This window comes from Drosophila ananassae, chromosome 2R (genome assembly GCF_017639315.1).
Source record: "Drosophila ananassae strain 14024-0371.13 chromosome 2R, ASM1763931v2, whole genome shotgun sequence".
NCBI classification, from domain to species: Eukaryota; Metazoa; Arthropoda; class Insecta; order Diptera; family Drosophilidae; genus Drosophila; species Drosophila ananassae.
In genome coordinates, this window is record NC_057928.1 from 15884530 (window position 1) to 15900090 (window position 15561).

Below are 15561 nucleotides of genomic sequence, written 5' to 3' on the forward strand. Positions count from 1 at the left end.
TATATATAATATATTCAAGAATAATAACCATTTTATTGTAGAATTTGCAAAACATTTGTTTTATTGATTAGAAATATTTAAAAAACAAGGAATAAAAATTGAAAATATACTAAACATGTAGGGTAGCACCACCAGCTGGTTAAATTAGCAGCTGAAATTGCACCCTCTTGGCAGTCCCGATTCGAAGGCCAAAAAAAGAGTTGGCAGGTCGCTCAGCTTGTACCACCAAAATTGCTTTTAGTCCTCCAAAATTCGCACGTAAAACGCAGTTAACTGATAATCCCCGATAATTGCACCAACTGATTAGCCCCCCAGGAAAAGGATAAAGGAATTAAAAACACCAAAGAAGCTGACGCAGTCGGAGGAGGTGAAAATGACAAACCTGTGAATTGCCTGACCAGTGGGGGTGTCTCTCCTACTCTCCGCTCCGCACTCCGCCTCTCGCTCTCTCCACACGCCTCACCCCTCTCGTTCGCTCTTTAGTTGGAAGGAGGGGGATGGACGGTTGATGTTACGAGTAGCAGCGTAGCTCGGTGAATCACATTTCACATACGGAGAAGCCATCGGAGAACAGAAACCACGATGTACCAGAGCGCCTGCCAGGCGGCCACCACGGGCTCCTGTGTCCCGGGCTCCAGCCAGCAACCGGACAACGAGCGGCAATCGGCGTTAATTGCCCAGCAGCCGCCCACCGCACCCGTCGAGCCGGACTACAGTGGCTTCGACATTGTGAAGGCCACCCAGTACGGAGCCATTGCCCGCGTCAGGGAGTTGGTGGAATCTGGATGGGATGTCAATCAGCCCGACAGCGAAACTGTGACCCTGCTTCATTGGGCAGCCATTAATAATCGGCGGGACATTATCCGCTACTTCCTGGAGAAGGGCGCTACTGTGGACGCTGTGGGCGGAGAGCTGAATGCCACGCCCCTCCACTGGGCTACCCGGCAGGGTCATCTCGGTGCTGTTGTACTGCTCATGGCTGCAGGAGCTGATCCGAGGATCCGGGATGCGGAAGGATGCTCGTGCATACACATCGCCGCCCAGTTCGCGCACACCGCCTTAGTGGCCTACTTTATAGCCAAGGGCGTGGACCCAGACCTGCAGGATCGGGGCGGAATGACGGCTCTTATGTGGGCGGCCTGGAAGGTGGGTTACTCTCTAAAGGATTATCATAGATGGAACTGAATCCTTATTCTTTAAATGTATTTGTAGGTCTGTGCACTGGATCCAGTGCGCTTGTTATTAACTCTTGGAGCCAATCCCGCTATGGTAGACTATACACACGGAAACACGGCCTTACACTGGGCGATCTTGGCGCGAAACGCAACGGCTATTTCTACCCTCGTGCTCAAGTCGAAGGCCTCGCTGGATGTGCCCAATCTCAGGGGAGAGACGCCGCTCACAATGCTGGAATCGCAGACGGGTGCCATTTGGATAGGCGCTAAGGTTATGGACCGGGTGAAGGAGGCGGCGCTTACTTCGCAACAGCGCAGATCACTGGTCTCCAAGCTGCGCCATGACAAGCGCCTGAGGTGGTGGTCCATGGTGGCGTGCCCCTTCACAGCCTTCTACTTGGCGGGAATCGTCTTCACCGTCAACACTCTGTACATCATCAAGTTTTTCCTGCTCGGCTGCCTCTACGCCATTTTCCATACGATTGGAAAGGCTCTATTCGACGAGCATCTGATGGCCCTCTTGCCGCTCAGCGTTTACCTGGCCACCAAGGCATGGTTCTACATCACCTGGCTGATGTTCATCGACGATGCTGTCTCGTTCACGGCCACCATCTGCTTCCTGATCTCATCACTGGCCCTGTGGGTGTGCTTCCTCAAGTCGTGGAAGGGGGATCCGGGCATCATCCGACCGACTAGGGAGCAGAGATTTAAGGTCTGTAATTGTAGTTTCTCTTTTTTAAGAAATATATATAATCTCCCCTTTGTAGACCATCATAGAGCTGTCGGAGCGCGGTGGGATCGGCTTTGAACCCGCCTCCTTCTGCTCCGGCTGCCTAGTGCGAAGACCCATCCGGTCCAAGCACTGTTCCGTGTGCGATCGGTGCGTGGCGAGGTTCGATCACCACTGTCCCTGGGTGGGCAACTGCATCGGCCTGAAAAACCACAGCTATTTCATGGGATTCCTCTGGATGTTACTGATCATGTGTGCCTGGATGCTGTACGGTGGCTCAAAGTTCTACGTTAACCAGTGCAATGTGCGGTTCGATGGTGAGTTGTCCACAAGATCCATCCCGTAGCTCCTGATTCGACTCATTCGTTTCAGATTTTCTTGGTGCCATGCGGGCCATTGGCAACTGCAACGCCTGGGTGGGCTGGGTGATGGGCAACGCCCTGCTGCACATGTCCTGGGTTATCCTGCTGACGATTTGCCAGACGTACCAGGTGATCTGCCTGGGAATGACCACCAACGAGCGGATGAATCGTGGACGTTATCGCCACTTCCAGGCCAAGGGCGGCCACAGTCCGTTCACCCGCGGCCCCTTCCAGAACCTGGTCGACTTCCTTGAGTGCAGTTGCTTCGGATTGGTGCAGCCGAAGCGGGTGGATTGGATGAACTACTACGACTACGACGCCCAGACGCATCAGACCATCGAGAAGGAGCCGCTGTTGAGCGTCGACTGCCCGGACGGAATGGGGGGCGATCATCAGTACGTGTAGGACAAGTCCTATCGGGATGCGAAGACGCTTCAGATGCCCATCGCGCATGTTTAACAACCGACACCAGCCGCTTTACAGCTTCTTCTCAACTCCCCCCCAAATTAAAATCCCCCCAATACGATTTTTTACCAAATATTTTGATTCGCATCGGCTTACCCAGGCAGAAGGATACAGCGCGAATACGAAATTCTACAAAAAGTACACCAAGACAGAAGCGTCATTGCTGACCGATATCGGATGGAGAGACGAGTTGGGAGTCACGTATCATACGTACATATTATTGAATGTATTACTGTAATTAATCTGTACATTTCTGCGTATTTCTTACATTTCGATCATAAGCCGAAAGTACACAAAACGTTTTTGTCCTCTAAAGTATTTGTATACCAAAAAAAAAAATGGAAAAATGAAAAAGAAACACACACAAAAAATGAAATTCAAACGTAAGCAAATGAACACCGAACAAATTTTACTACTGCAATCATAATCAAAAAAAGAGAGTTTGTTTAAGCGTGCAATATTCCAAGATTCCAATTCACCAACTAAACTATTCTAAAATTGTAAAGCGCACAGAAAGCGAGGCTTTGTAATTGTTGCAAGAGGACCTCCTGCGAGATGAGATACTAAATAATTACATAAAAATAATTAGAGATTGAAAACACTGCTCTCTAAGGAAGAAATTAAACTCGAAGCATAAGTTACAAAGGCTCTACAATTAAATAATAATTAAATATGGCAATACAATGAAATTGATCATTTGATCCCAAGCACTAGCATACTTAAACACATATTAAATAAATTGAAAATGCGATCCAATTCTTATTATGCACTAGTCTAGTCAGAAAATCATTTAAGTAAAATGTTAAAGTGCAACTACAGCCACAAAGTCGATGAATAAATTAAAGTATATATATTATATATCCATAGCTATGAAATGATATAGGTATTTATAATGTGAAACGGAATTTGAGCAACCTGAGATGGCAGGTAGAGGAGTGGAGGATATGTTTGTAATTGTAACACGTTACTTAAATGCATTTAAATATTAATTCAAACGAAATCTACAACAAATCTACTACAAATAATCTGATGAATCGCTAGGCAAACATTTTCAACTATGTACTAAAATCCCACAATTTTTCGATGTATTTTGTAATCGAGATTATACAAAACGGTGGCAGAGAGATTTGCAAAAAAAACCCCAAAACATAAAAGAGTTAATTGTTTCAGCTTCATTTTGTAAATTACTTTCGCAGCAAATAAAAAATAAAATTCAAAAAAAAAGCTTTTTGAAAAGACTATAAACACTAGCAAAAGAAGCAATTGAACCCCATTGCCTACATCTTTAGTTTAGCGGCTAAGTTCAAGACAAATATATTTAACTAAAGATATATAATTAAATATATATATATGAATGTATTAAATAGTGTGTAGATCGATGGAGGAGTTCGGAGCTCGATAAGGTGTCTGTATGTATGTGTAACACTGTGCGTTAAAAATAAATTTGAATAATAAATAGAACTTTATTCCGTATTCGAAGCAAAATTCTTAACTGATTTTTATTCAATTAAATAAAACTCGCTCCAAATTGGGTTTTAATTTCATTCATTTTTTTTTTTTTAGTTTTTATTGTTTGATGACATAATATTTGTAGATTTGAAATTTGTATTTTTTGTTTTTCGACATTGATGCATTACATTTATAGGCTCAATTTAAAAATAGAATTTCTTCCCATTTATGATAAATTAAGTTGAATGGTTTATCGTTATGCTTTGCTTTTAATCAAAAGTAAAACAGCTCATTTAAATATATATTTTTACATTTAAATTTCGTGATTAATTGCATTTTATTGATGTGAGTTTGTAGCTTATTAGCTTGCTAGCTTAGCTTTCTGCAGCAGATGTAAAAATGATATACAATATTGATTTAATTTGATGTATAATTCATTTGCAATTGCAAAATTAATGTATTATTACATTATTAGTTTCAAGCAAAACAATAAAACACAATAGCTTATGCACTAAATAAAAGAATCGAAATCGATGCAGAGGTTAGTTGAGAAATACAAAGATACAAAGATAGAAAGAATCTTTAGATAGAATATCCGAACTGGTCTGTGTTTCTGATAGCGTCTTTTGTCTATATATATATATATATTATCCTTCATGTGTATATATAATTTATGTATCAGGTGGGATTTCGGCGTGGCCAGCTTGAGCTTAGTAGTATATATCTCTATATACCGTACGATGATTGATATTTGGTCGGAGTTGAAAGAAGCTATAGGTGTTCCATGTGGCAGCACAGAATACAGAACGGCCGAAAGTCAAGTTAGAAGAGTTACAGAACAGACGTAAATATATGTGTTTATAAATATATATTGCAATGCGATTTATAAGCGCACTTGATAAGAGGGAAAAAATAAACATAAAACGATTAAAATATGATGGAAAGATTACCATTCAAATCTCTAATGGATCCTAGAGATTTGTCTGGCACCTCCAATAGATGTATAAATTTAGGGCTAATTAATTGTTGCAACTTTGCTTCGTCGTTGCACAAAGTTAGAAATTTCAACTGTCGTTAGAATAGGAATTAATGTAATTTCGGAATAGGATTGCTTGAATTGAAATTCGTGACTTTGTGCCACCGGGGAAACAGAGAGTTTTCGGGCTTTAGTAATCAGTAATGTTAACTACGGACGCGCCGCAGACTTTTAGGTGGCCATACAAATCGGCTAATATATATAGCTATTTTTTTCACCCACTTGCAATGCAACTAAAACTTTTTTATTAACGGCCTCACCACTACCGATCGAACGGCGAACATTTCAGGAAACCAGAATTTGATAATACACTTGCCCTGTGATAAACCCGATTTTATACCAACTTTGACATTATTTCAGTTTGACAATCCAATTGATCCAATCATGAGTGGGAGAGACCGTGAATAAGCCGTAATTTTGCTTATTTTTTTGTTTGTTTTTTTGCTTTTCAATAAATATACGAAATATTATACATGCCTTAGTGCTAGAAACATGTGTAGACACATGCCTTAAATATATATCCATGTATGTATATATAAATTTTTCTTTTAGTACACATATATATTTTTGTTTTAAGTTTTCATATTTTTTTTTTGTTATGTTTTTTTTTGTGTTTTTTACCCTCCTTGTCTCCTATTTTTTTTTTTAATAAAAAATATATATAAATATAGCTATTTTGAATTTGATTTTATCTCTCTGCTCATATGTATAGTTTATCATTTTTGTTTTATTTTCCATTTTTGCCATTAAATCTTTTTGCCTGCTCAGTTTCCATTAATTTTTTCCATTAATTATGCTTACAGAATTATGATTCAAGGGGTATACATAGGGGTTTATTATAAAGGGGGTACCCATAGACGGGGGTACGTACAAAACGCAGTTAGCAATTAGCAAGTAGCAGTTAGTTTTAAAAAAAAAACACACACGTTCAACTTAAAAAATTACAAAAAAAGTGTTAAATAGAGCAAAACAAAATAATAAATAACAAATGTGCTGTGTAAATAGGGTTCTGTAAAAATTATGTATATCATTATAAAACTTATGCTTAAGTCTAGGTGTCGAGCGGATCTATATGTGTCGGGGGTCTAGCATATAAGCATGGTAGTTGGGACTGGGGGTTAATGAGTCCATCGAAAGGAGGCATTTTAGGGGATCAGCTTTTCAGTTTGCTTGCTTATCGGCTTGCTTGGTCTTGTAATATGTATACAATTATCATATATTTATAAACATTAGTTCCCACTGATGTTACGTCTTTTGCAGCAGCTCGTTCTGTTGGCTGGGCGGACTTTGCTGCTGTTGCTGTTGCTGCTGCTGCTGCTGTTGATTCAAGATGGTCGGTGCAGACAGTGTAGTTGCCTGGGTAATAACTGTCGTGGCAGAGATGGTCTGTTGCTGTTGCTGTTGGTTCGGCGTCTGCTGCAGCTCCTGGGGATGCTGCTGGTTGCTCGGATTGTTCAGCGGCTGGTTAGAATTGCAGAGCACCGAGTAGACGGAATCAACTTTGCTGAGCTTCTCAAAGAGCGGTATCAGTTCTCGCAGCTCACAGTCGGTCACATCATCGAACCACGATTTAACAGGAACCTTGGGGATAGAAAAAAATAGAGTTTTAATGAAAGATTTAATGATTTTAGAAGACTATAACTCACTGCATTGTCCGGATGAAAGATATAACTGGCCGGCGAATTGTCCACAATGACAATCTTTTGCAAATCCCGCCCCAATCTATTCAAATCCTTAATGTAATTACCCCTGTAATAAACGCATGATTCCCTAAACAGTCTTGCACGAAACACATTCCATCTGAAAGGATAAAATAGTAGAGATTAATAGTATTCTAGTAAGATTATAAATCTGAAACTCACTTGTCTAACAGATCGGCAACTGGATCTGCATATTTGGCTAGTGATGCTGTAAACAAAACGCACTCGTACAGTTCACCCATCTTCTGCAGAAACTCGTCCACATGCGGTCGCTTCAGAACATACACCTGATGTACGGTCCCATCGATCTCCACTGGAACTATGAAGTCTGCATTCGGTATGGGCTATGGGATTATCAACGAAAATATTCATTAAAACCTGTATGATCTCGAGAGGATCTAGAGAGAGATCTTACCTTAAAACTACTGTGCACTAGGGTCTCATCCAAATCGATGACCATGCACTTCCTGTGCATATCGGTGAGCCTAACCTGAGGTAGTAGGTACCTTTGTTGGTCCGGTAGTGGTGGCGGTGTTGTCGAGCCATCGATCTGTGTCCCATTTTGGTTGCTTTTCGTCCGATTCCGTCGCCAGCAGCAGAGCAGAGACTGGATGAATCCTCGCTTCTGTGGCTTCAGGCGTTCTACATCGTCTGTTGGGGATACAATAATAATAATAATAATAGATTAATAAATCGCATCAATTAGGCATTCACTTCAACACTTAATCCATGTTAATTGAATTCTTGGGAATAAACTTCGCCATAGATCTTAATGGAAATACCGCGCATTTCACTGACGGCTCCTCCATTAATCTAAACAGCATTCTAGCCGTCTCATAAAAACTTCTCCCGCACAAAATAGTGCGCCCACATCGATAGTCCCTCTCTCTAAATATATCCATGTTTTCATTCCATTTTCGAATTTGGCCCCCAGTTCCTACTTCATGTCGACATAAACAGTGTCTGTTTGGCTTGTTCGGCTGCATTTGCATAAAAACAAATGCAGAATTATTTAAATATCTATATCGGGTTAATACTGCAGTAGTGCATGCAATGCCGACAGTTTGTTTCTCTTGTTTTTGTCTAGTTCAGTGCGAAAATGTTTAAAAATAGAAGTCAAAGCCAAAACTAAAAGACAGCCAGCTACTAGGGGGCTACTAGGGGCTAGGGGGTGGCCACATGCGTTTAATCGATGGGAAATGCTATAATTGCAGGCAGATACTTTGTTGTTAGTATCTGATAGAGCGACGAGTTACAGGGCAACTTCATAAAGAGTATCTAGATCCAAAAAGTCATGAAAATAGTGAGTGAAGTATTGACTAAAATATTATATAGTAGATAGCAGATATTCTAATACAAAAAAATATATATATTAGATAGAAGATAAAATATTATTGTATAGAATATATTGTATTAAAGATATATTAAATAGAAGATATAATATAATAAAAAAAAGATATATTATATAAATATCTTAGTTGGGATTAGATAAAAAATAAGATCTATAAGATACTATCTGTATATAGGTCTGGGGATAGGATCTAAGCAGTCTGGAGAGTTGATAAAAAATTATAAAAAAAAAGATATAATAGATAAAATATTATAGACAAGATACTCTAGATAGAAGAGTTTATATTATAAGATCTATTAGATAGAAGATAGAAGTTTCTCAGTTAAGATGAGGTATAGATAATACCTATGGATATGCATATATGTATGTAGGATCTTAGAAGTCTTGAAAAGATAGATGATTATAAAAAAAGATATATAAGATAGACGAGATAATAATTTTAGATAAATAAGATATAGTATATCTAGTATCTACATAGATATAACTATGGATTTATGAAGGTTTGAATATAGGAACGATATAATATTTTATATAAGGTATATAAGATATGGATATAATTATCTTCTATCTATAATATTCTTCTATCTATCTAAAAATATTACTATCTTCTATCTAATATTTCTTTAGATATAAGGATCAAATTAAAGAATTAAGATATAATTATCTTCTAACTAATACACTAATAATTTATAATACATCTTCTATCTTTTATATAGTACCATATCCAACACAATATTAATTTAAAATATATAATCCCCAATTCCTATCCTAAAACCCCTTATAAGTTATAGTAATAGAGGTTGGCCTGTAGCAGATATAGATAGTTAGTTGGATAAATAGATAGAAGGTCACAGGATGACCTTTAAGCTGGCCTGAGGTGCGGCTGGGCCACCTGGTGGTGGTCTGGGCTGCGGGGGGTTAAACGGGGCCAGGACACCGGATGGATGGAGGGGAATGAGGAGGGGCTAGGGAGGGAGGAGCGGGAATGCGTCCATTTGCATTGTGTGGCAACAAAAGGAAACGGCAGTCAAACATCACTTAGCCGGGGAAAACAAGCTTCAAGCTGGCAATGGATGGATGAGTGGGAGGGCGAGTGGGTGGGCGAGTGCAAGCGGGAGAACATGTCCTTCTTGCTGGCTAAGCTAGACGTAACGGTTCATTGAACCGTTAGCCAAGTGAAAACTGAGCTTAGAATGTGATGGGCTTTTTGTTACTGTGTGTTTTTTGAGGGGTATAATGGACGGATAGTACCTTCTGCTCTTAAAAATATATGTATATTTTTAGATTTCCTAGGCAGATAATGTATCTCAAAGATAGAAGCTATTAGAAAATGATTGCTTGGAAGCACTTGTCTCTACAGGGTATACCCTTCCAAGTACTACCCCTCTCCTGTTTCCCCTTAATGTATTTTTTTTCCATGCCACATTTTTTCAAGCCAGAACCCTTACGAGTGAAGTGCAAATGCACTTGAATATTTTATGAGCGTGTGCTGTTGTTGTTGTAGTTCTCCAGCTACTGCTCCTCCAGCTACGGCGTCTGGGATTTGTAATTATTAGGCAGGTGAACTCCCAAGTCCCCTTCACCCCCTTCCATAATCCTTCTACCTTATAGACCTTCCAACTCTTACAACTGTTTGCATAACTTTGCATAAAAGCCAACCTGAATCCTTGCTCTGTATCCTTGCTGATTATTGATAGGCAATCTATATTTGGGTCGCAACCACCAGAGCACCTGCTGCCCCCCACTCCGGCATAGGCCTGGTGTCCTATTTTTAAGGTGTTTCAAGTGAAGCTTGTTGCCTCCAGCGTGGGCAGTAGCGGTTGGAATTCTTTTTCTGCCCACTTCCAGAGACTTATTTAGATGACCATATTTATAGATCGTTATTGGAGCAGCAATCTGTCAGATTCCAATCCAAAAATGGTCTTCAATCGACTTGAAGAGTTCAACTTTTAAAAAGAGATTTTATGGGACAATAATTCCAAAGTATTGCTCATATTTTAAACCTGTTTAGTACTTAAATACACTATAATATACACTAATTACTCTGTTCGCCAGACAATGATTTTCCGCCTTGAAGAACAACAATAAACTGGCATTCTCTCCGACGTTTAGAGCCCAAATGTTAATGCTTTTGCTATTTCTGTATTAATAAATTCCTTCAACCAGCTCGACAATAGAGGGTTTCAATTGAAAAACAAACTATTTAGTTTCAATGCCAAACTAAAAGTAAACTAAAAAAATAAACAACAATAACCAGAAGCGATTGAATCACAGATTTATGTAAAAAAAATTATAAAAAAATTGTACTGGCAAGGATGCATTAATTAATGAAAATTGCAAATCCACGAGTCCTTCGCCGCCAGACTGTTAAACGGCCTTACGCGTCAATTGGGTTCAGGACAAGATACAATTATTTTCAAAAAAAAAAACAAAAAAAAAAGTGTGTTGGCGGGCAAGGTCTCTGCTGTCAGCTAGGGGGAATTATTTGATAATTAATTTAAAGAAAAAATAAATAAAGAAAACCAACACACACTCGCAACTGCTAAATATTTTTACTCTAGACACTTATCTAATCAGAAATGTTTGTTATCTGGCGGAGGGGATGGATGGGGGGGGGGGGCCTACTATGATATCATTCTTGGGGCCAGCCAATCTCGACCTTCAGTCGATTTTTATTTTTCTGAAAAAAACTTTATGATAGAGACGGATCAGAATTTAAGCCATGACAAAAACAGATTATAGCACGTGACATAAACTGAAAAGAAATAAGTTTTTTTGTTTAAATAAAATTTAAAGAAAAAAATAAAAGTAACACCTGCTTGAGAAGAACTGCAAGGATTGCTCTCGAAAGCGCCTTTGTTTTTGGGGGTTGGCCTCTATTTAACCCCCAAATGTTGGTTCAACGAACTCGTATCTGCCATGGAGATGCTACCCGTTGACCTTTATCGATTCAGATACAGATTCAGATACAGATTCAGAAGAGTAGCCAGCATATAGGAAGCAAACATCTCATATAATAGGTATTATTTTTTCAATAATTAGGCAGTCTGTTCTGTTGCATCTGTTGGCTGTCTGTTTTGAGAGAATCTACGGGGTGTAGGGCGGTCTATCTTATCATCTTCCTCTCCCCATAAAAAAGGCTAAAAATATTTATTTCAATAGTTGAATAATATTCTCATTACCCGCTAATATCTGACAATTTGTTTATTATTTACGCAATGTATAAAAATCTAAGCTATTTGTTTATGCTATAGATTCTATAAAAAGTATAAATGTTTCATCCAAAAAATTTGCGATTGCAATTTCCCAGCATTTGTTTATGACGAGATCTTTGAACTCTCTCTCGGACAGCATCTTTTTGGGCTATTTTCGGACTGGATCAATATACATACAATATACAAATCTATAAAGAAAGATAATAAATATGAAGGAAAACGGGGCGGAGGACGGGTAAGGGCGTTAAAGTGGGAGATCTGGGGGGTGCGTGAGTAATTTGGCTTTGAAGACCTTGAGAAAAATGGTGAAAAAAAATCACAGCAGCAGTTCGAAATGAGATACTAGAAGAGCGTTCGCGTTTTCGTTTGCCCATAAAATAAAAAAAAAAAACAACAAAAATATAGATGTATTTATAAGCGTGTGTTGGAGGAGCGGAGGGACGGCATACATATCTCTACAAATATTTATACGCGGTGAGGCAAAAAGCACTTAGGCAGCGCGGCGGCGGCACCCACTCTGTGAAATAAAAAAAAAAAAAAAAAAAACGAAGAAAAACATATTTCAACTGTTGCTGTTCGCTTGCCGGTTTTCCTCTCTGTCTCTCTGCCTCTCTGGCACTCTGACACCCACACCCACACCCACCCACTCGCACACACTCTCCAAATGGCCAAAGCCACAACAATACCTGGGCGACTTGTAAGAAAACGGTTAGCAAAATATTGCCTTTCAATCAGACTAGCAGAGTCGGGGCAACAGCTTTCAAATGGATATCTTAAGTTAGCTTTTGTATCTTCAAGATATCCTCAAACCCACCCATTAAAACGATAGGAAAATAGTTAATCCTCTTTAGAATCTGCTGAAACTTTATAATTTGTTGTATTATAAGACCATCTTGCATAACAGAACAGCTTTATAGCTTTTAAGTCCCTTTTTGTTACAGTTATTGTCTATTTATTGAAATATCTACTTTTGTTTCTTCAAGATATCCTCAAACCTACCCATTACAAGGATAGACAAATCATTTATCTTCAGACTCTTCTGAAACTCTATTATTTGGACCATCTTGCTTTGCAAAGCTTCAGGATATCCTCAAACTTTCTTATTAGAAGGATAGAGGAATGCTCAAACCTCTTTAGAATCTTCTAAATTTTTAGAATTTGTTGTATTTCATGACCATCTTGCATTGTAGAACTTTAAAACCCCATTTTCCCCTAGATATTGTCTAATTATTGATTCAAATATATTGAAAGTACACAAATATCATCATTACAAAGATAGCTAACGCTTAAAACCTCTTTACACTCTTCTGAATCTTACGTATTTGTTGTATTTCTAGATCATCTTGCACTACGGACCTCTTTTAAACCGCCTTTTCATCTAGATAATGTATATTTATGGATTGAAGTACCTTGTATCTTGAATATATTCCCAAAATATCTCATTATGAGGATAGAAATATGCCTAAACCTCTTCAGAATCCTCTAAATCTCCATAATTTACTGTATTTCATGACCATCTTTGATTATAAAACCTAAGAACCCCCTTTCCGCCCAGTTATTGTATATTTATTCAAATATCTTGACACATACACCGATCTCTGGGGGAGATAGCGCTGTTATTTGTGACAAATTGGCAGCACCGTCTATTAGAAGCGAGACGAGAGACTTCAATTAGCACCTAACCGCAGATATTTCGTATTATATATTATATGGCGGGTATATACAGTACAGTACATGTGCATGTATAATATGTGCATTGGCGACCGCAGATTAGATTAAATTTGTTATTACTTTACTTAAAGGCGGTTCGGTTCGCTCCCCCAATGGCCCCGCCCGGCTCTCCAGCGGCTCTCCAACGACCTCTCTCCGCTCCACCATTTTAATCTTTATTTTTAATATTTCTGTTTTCACATTTCGCTTTAGACGACTTATTAGACTATTAACTGTTAACTGTTCTGACTTTTGCTCTCTCCTCATCTTCTCCTTCTCTCATTCAGTTATTCATTCATTCATTACTCTTTGTTTGTTTGTTTGCATCACTACAATAAAAATAAAAACAAAAGGAATAATAATAAAAACTAGTTGTGGTTGAGCCTCTCTCTCGGTCTTCCTCTCTCTCTCTCCTCACCTCTCTCCATACCGGTTTTCCTCAATTTTTTTTGTCTTCTTCTAACTTTTTCTATTTTTTTATCCGTTGCTTTTTACTGTGCAATTTAATTGGCAGTTTCTATTGTTAGAGCCTATTCTGGAAAGTAAACATGCAAAGGCAGTTAGCTTAGTTAACGAAAAGGGCTTTCGTGCAGTGGCGATGGCGGCTCTCACCGAAATTCATGACGTCACAAGTACCGAAAGACGTCATCAATTGATTACAGGTGGGAGGTGGGTGGTCTATAGTAGAGTTGCAACTGCGTCGCAAAATAATTTAATAACAAAAATAATACACAAAAAGGCTAACAAATGGTTACAAAATGAATGAAAAAATGAAAAAAAATTAATAAATATTAACTCTTTAGACTTCCTATTGTATATTATTGTATTTTCTTTCAGTGTTTTTTTTTTTGTAACTCATACTCAAGGTGGCAACCACTTCTCAAAGTCAGTCCGCTTGTTCCAGTTAAAATAATAAAATAGAACGACTTGGTTAGCCTCCTAGCCAGTTCCAGCAATTATATTATTGACCGCAATAGTAATAGTGTCCATTGCACGGAAAGGTCAACGGGGTGGAGAGTGTGCTGGAGTGCTGGGAAACTCTTGGCACGGACAAGTGTCCTTTCGTCTTTGTTGTGACGCCTTCGCCAAGGATGACTCATTGCTGTTTTCTTTTCTTTTTCTTTTTTTTTTTGTTTTTTTTCTTACCTTTGTCATTGGGATAGCTGGGATAGACGTTCAACTGCTCATCGTCGCGGGAAACTTGCGTGATTATTGATGTTGCATCCATTTAAGCACTCGATTGTGGCTCCTCTCAGCTCCAGTGTTGCCTAACGGCGGGGTTGACAGATCTCGGAGTGGATCGGATCTCAGAATCGGAACATATATGTATATAGCTGTAAAATGTATTCACACACATGAGTAACTTTCAGATACGAATACGACAATTATCATTTTCAAGATAGATATGCGGATGTATTGCGGATGATTTTTTCGCGAGATATTTTCATGTTTTTTTTTTATGTCTTATATATATGTATATATGAGAGTATATAGCACACACACACACCAATAAACCGTAAAAGCAACAACAGGCTGCCCCAGACAGTGGAATTTTACAATTTCGCTTCGTTTTATTTTTCGTTCGCTTCGTTCACACAGAATGCAAATGGGTTTTCCCTTTGATATTCACCTCTCTGTCGCTCACGCTCGCTCTTCGCTCTCGCTCTCTCTCTCTTTCGCACTTCCTCTGCACAATAATGCACTTTCGCCTTCGCTTTTTTTTTTCGCTGCTCCCTTAAAAAAACTTTGTAATATTCGGTTTAAAAAACACTTTCTTTTAGGTCGCTCTTGTTTTCAGTCGTGCTCATTCTTTTATTTTTTCCATCTATCCGCGTCTGCTATTTGCACACAGCTTCGCAGCGTTTTATTTATAAACGCCCACACGCACACACTCGACCACTAACCACACACACACGCACGCACCACTCTCTGGCCCCGACCGCTGATTTCGGATGTTGGATCCTCGTTATTCAATTTTTCGCACTCGATTGCCCTATTCGCATCTTGCGCTCCCCATTAATCGTAGTTCATTAATTAATCGCGCAAAAAAACAAAACGCGTGTACGCCGAAAAAAAGTAACAGGAATAACAGCGCAAAAACAAAAATTGTGGCCAAGTGTGACTGCGGTGGCTACCTGCTGAAACGCCAATTATTTCCCTAAATATACCATATAATTGGCTGCACATACTGCAATAATACCATGAATGGATTTTAAAAATTCCTCCCATCTCTAGTTAAGGGACTTTTTCTTAAAAATATTTTAAGCTATTAAATGTTATTACTCTTGTATTTGAATGAAACTGATTTAAAACCCATAAAATTATTCCTTTCAATTTAAAATTTAAATATTCAATAAACCTTTTCTGA

The 15561-nt window shown here is 38.9% G+C and overlaps 2 protein-coding genes across 2 annotated transcripts; one reads left to right on the forward strand and one right to left on the reverse strand.

The window, feature by feature from the left end:
- The first annotated feature begins 167 nt into the window (after positions 1 to 167).
- LOC6506741 (palmitoyltransferase Hip14) lies at positions 168 to 4499 on the forward strand. Its single transcript, XM_001957288.4, has 4 exons — positions 168 to 1146; positions 1213 to 1887; positions 1943 to 2222; positions 2278 to 4499. Exons 1-4 carry the CDS (start codon positions 583 to 585, stop codon positions 2670 to 2672), a joined length of 1914 nt encoding a protein of 637 aa, XP_001957324.3. The 5' UTR covers positions 168 to 582; the 3' UTR covers positions 2673 to 4499.
- Positions 3739 to 15359, reverse strand: LOC6493234 (phosphatase Herzog). The gene is made up of 6 exons (XM_001957287.4): positions 14824 to 15359; positions 14340 to 14527; positions 7333 to 7568; positions 7080 to 7261; positions 6864 to 7017; positions 3739 to 6798 (listed from the first exon to the last, which is right to left on the reverse strand). Exons 2-6 carry the CDS (start codon positions 14419 to 14421, stop codon positions 6463 to 6465), a joined length of 990 nt encoding a protein of 329 aa, XP_001957323.1. The 5' UTR covers positions 14422 to 14527; positions 14824 to 15359; the 3' UTR covers positions 3739 to 6462.
- Between the last annotated feature and the right edge of the window lie 202 nt (positions 15360 to 15561).

Bases quoted from the DNA above. Each gene is read 5' to 3' on its own strand.
- LOC6506741 (XM_001957288.4), top strand. From the start codon at position 583: ATGTACCAGAGCGCCTGCCAGGCGGCCACCACGGGCTCCTGTGTCCCG. The intron at 1,147-1,212 runs GTGGGTTACTCT...ATGTATTTGTAG, and splicing joins TTATGTGGGCGGCCTGGAAG to GTCTGTGCACTGGATCCAGT. The intron at 1,888-1,942 runs GTCTGTAATTGT...TCCCCTTTGTAG, and splicing joins CTAGGGAGCAGAGATTTAAG to ACCATCATAGAGCTGTCGGA.
- LOC6493234 (XM_001957287.4), bottom strand. From the start codon at position 14,421: ATGGATGCAACATCAATAATCACGCAAGTTTCCCGCGACGATGAGCAG. The intron at 7,569-14,339 runs GTAAGAAAAAAA...TATCCCCAACAG, and splicing joins CAGCTATCCCAATGACAAAG to ACGATGTAGAACGCCTGAAG. The intron at 7,018-7,079 runs GTGAGTTTCAGA...TTATCCTTTCAG, and splicing joins GTTGCCGATCTGTTAGACAA to ATGGAATGTGTTTCGTGCAA.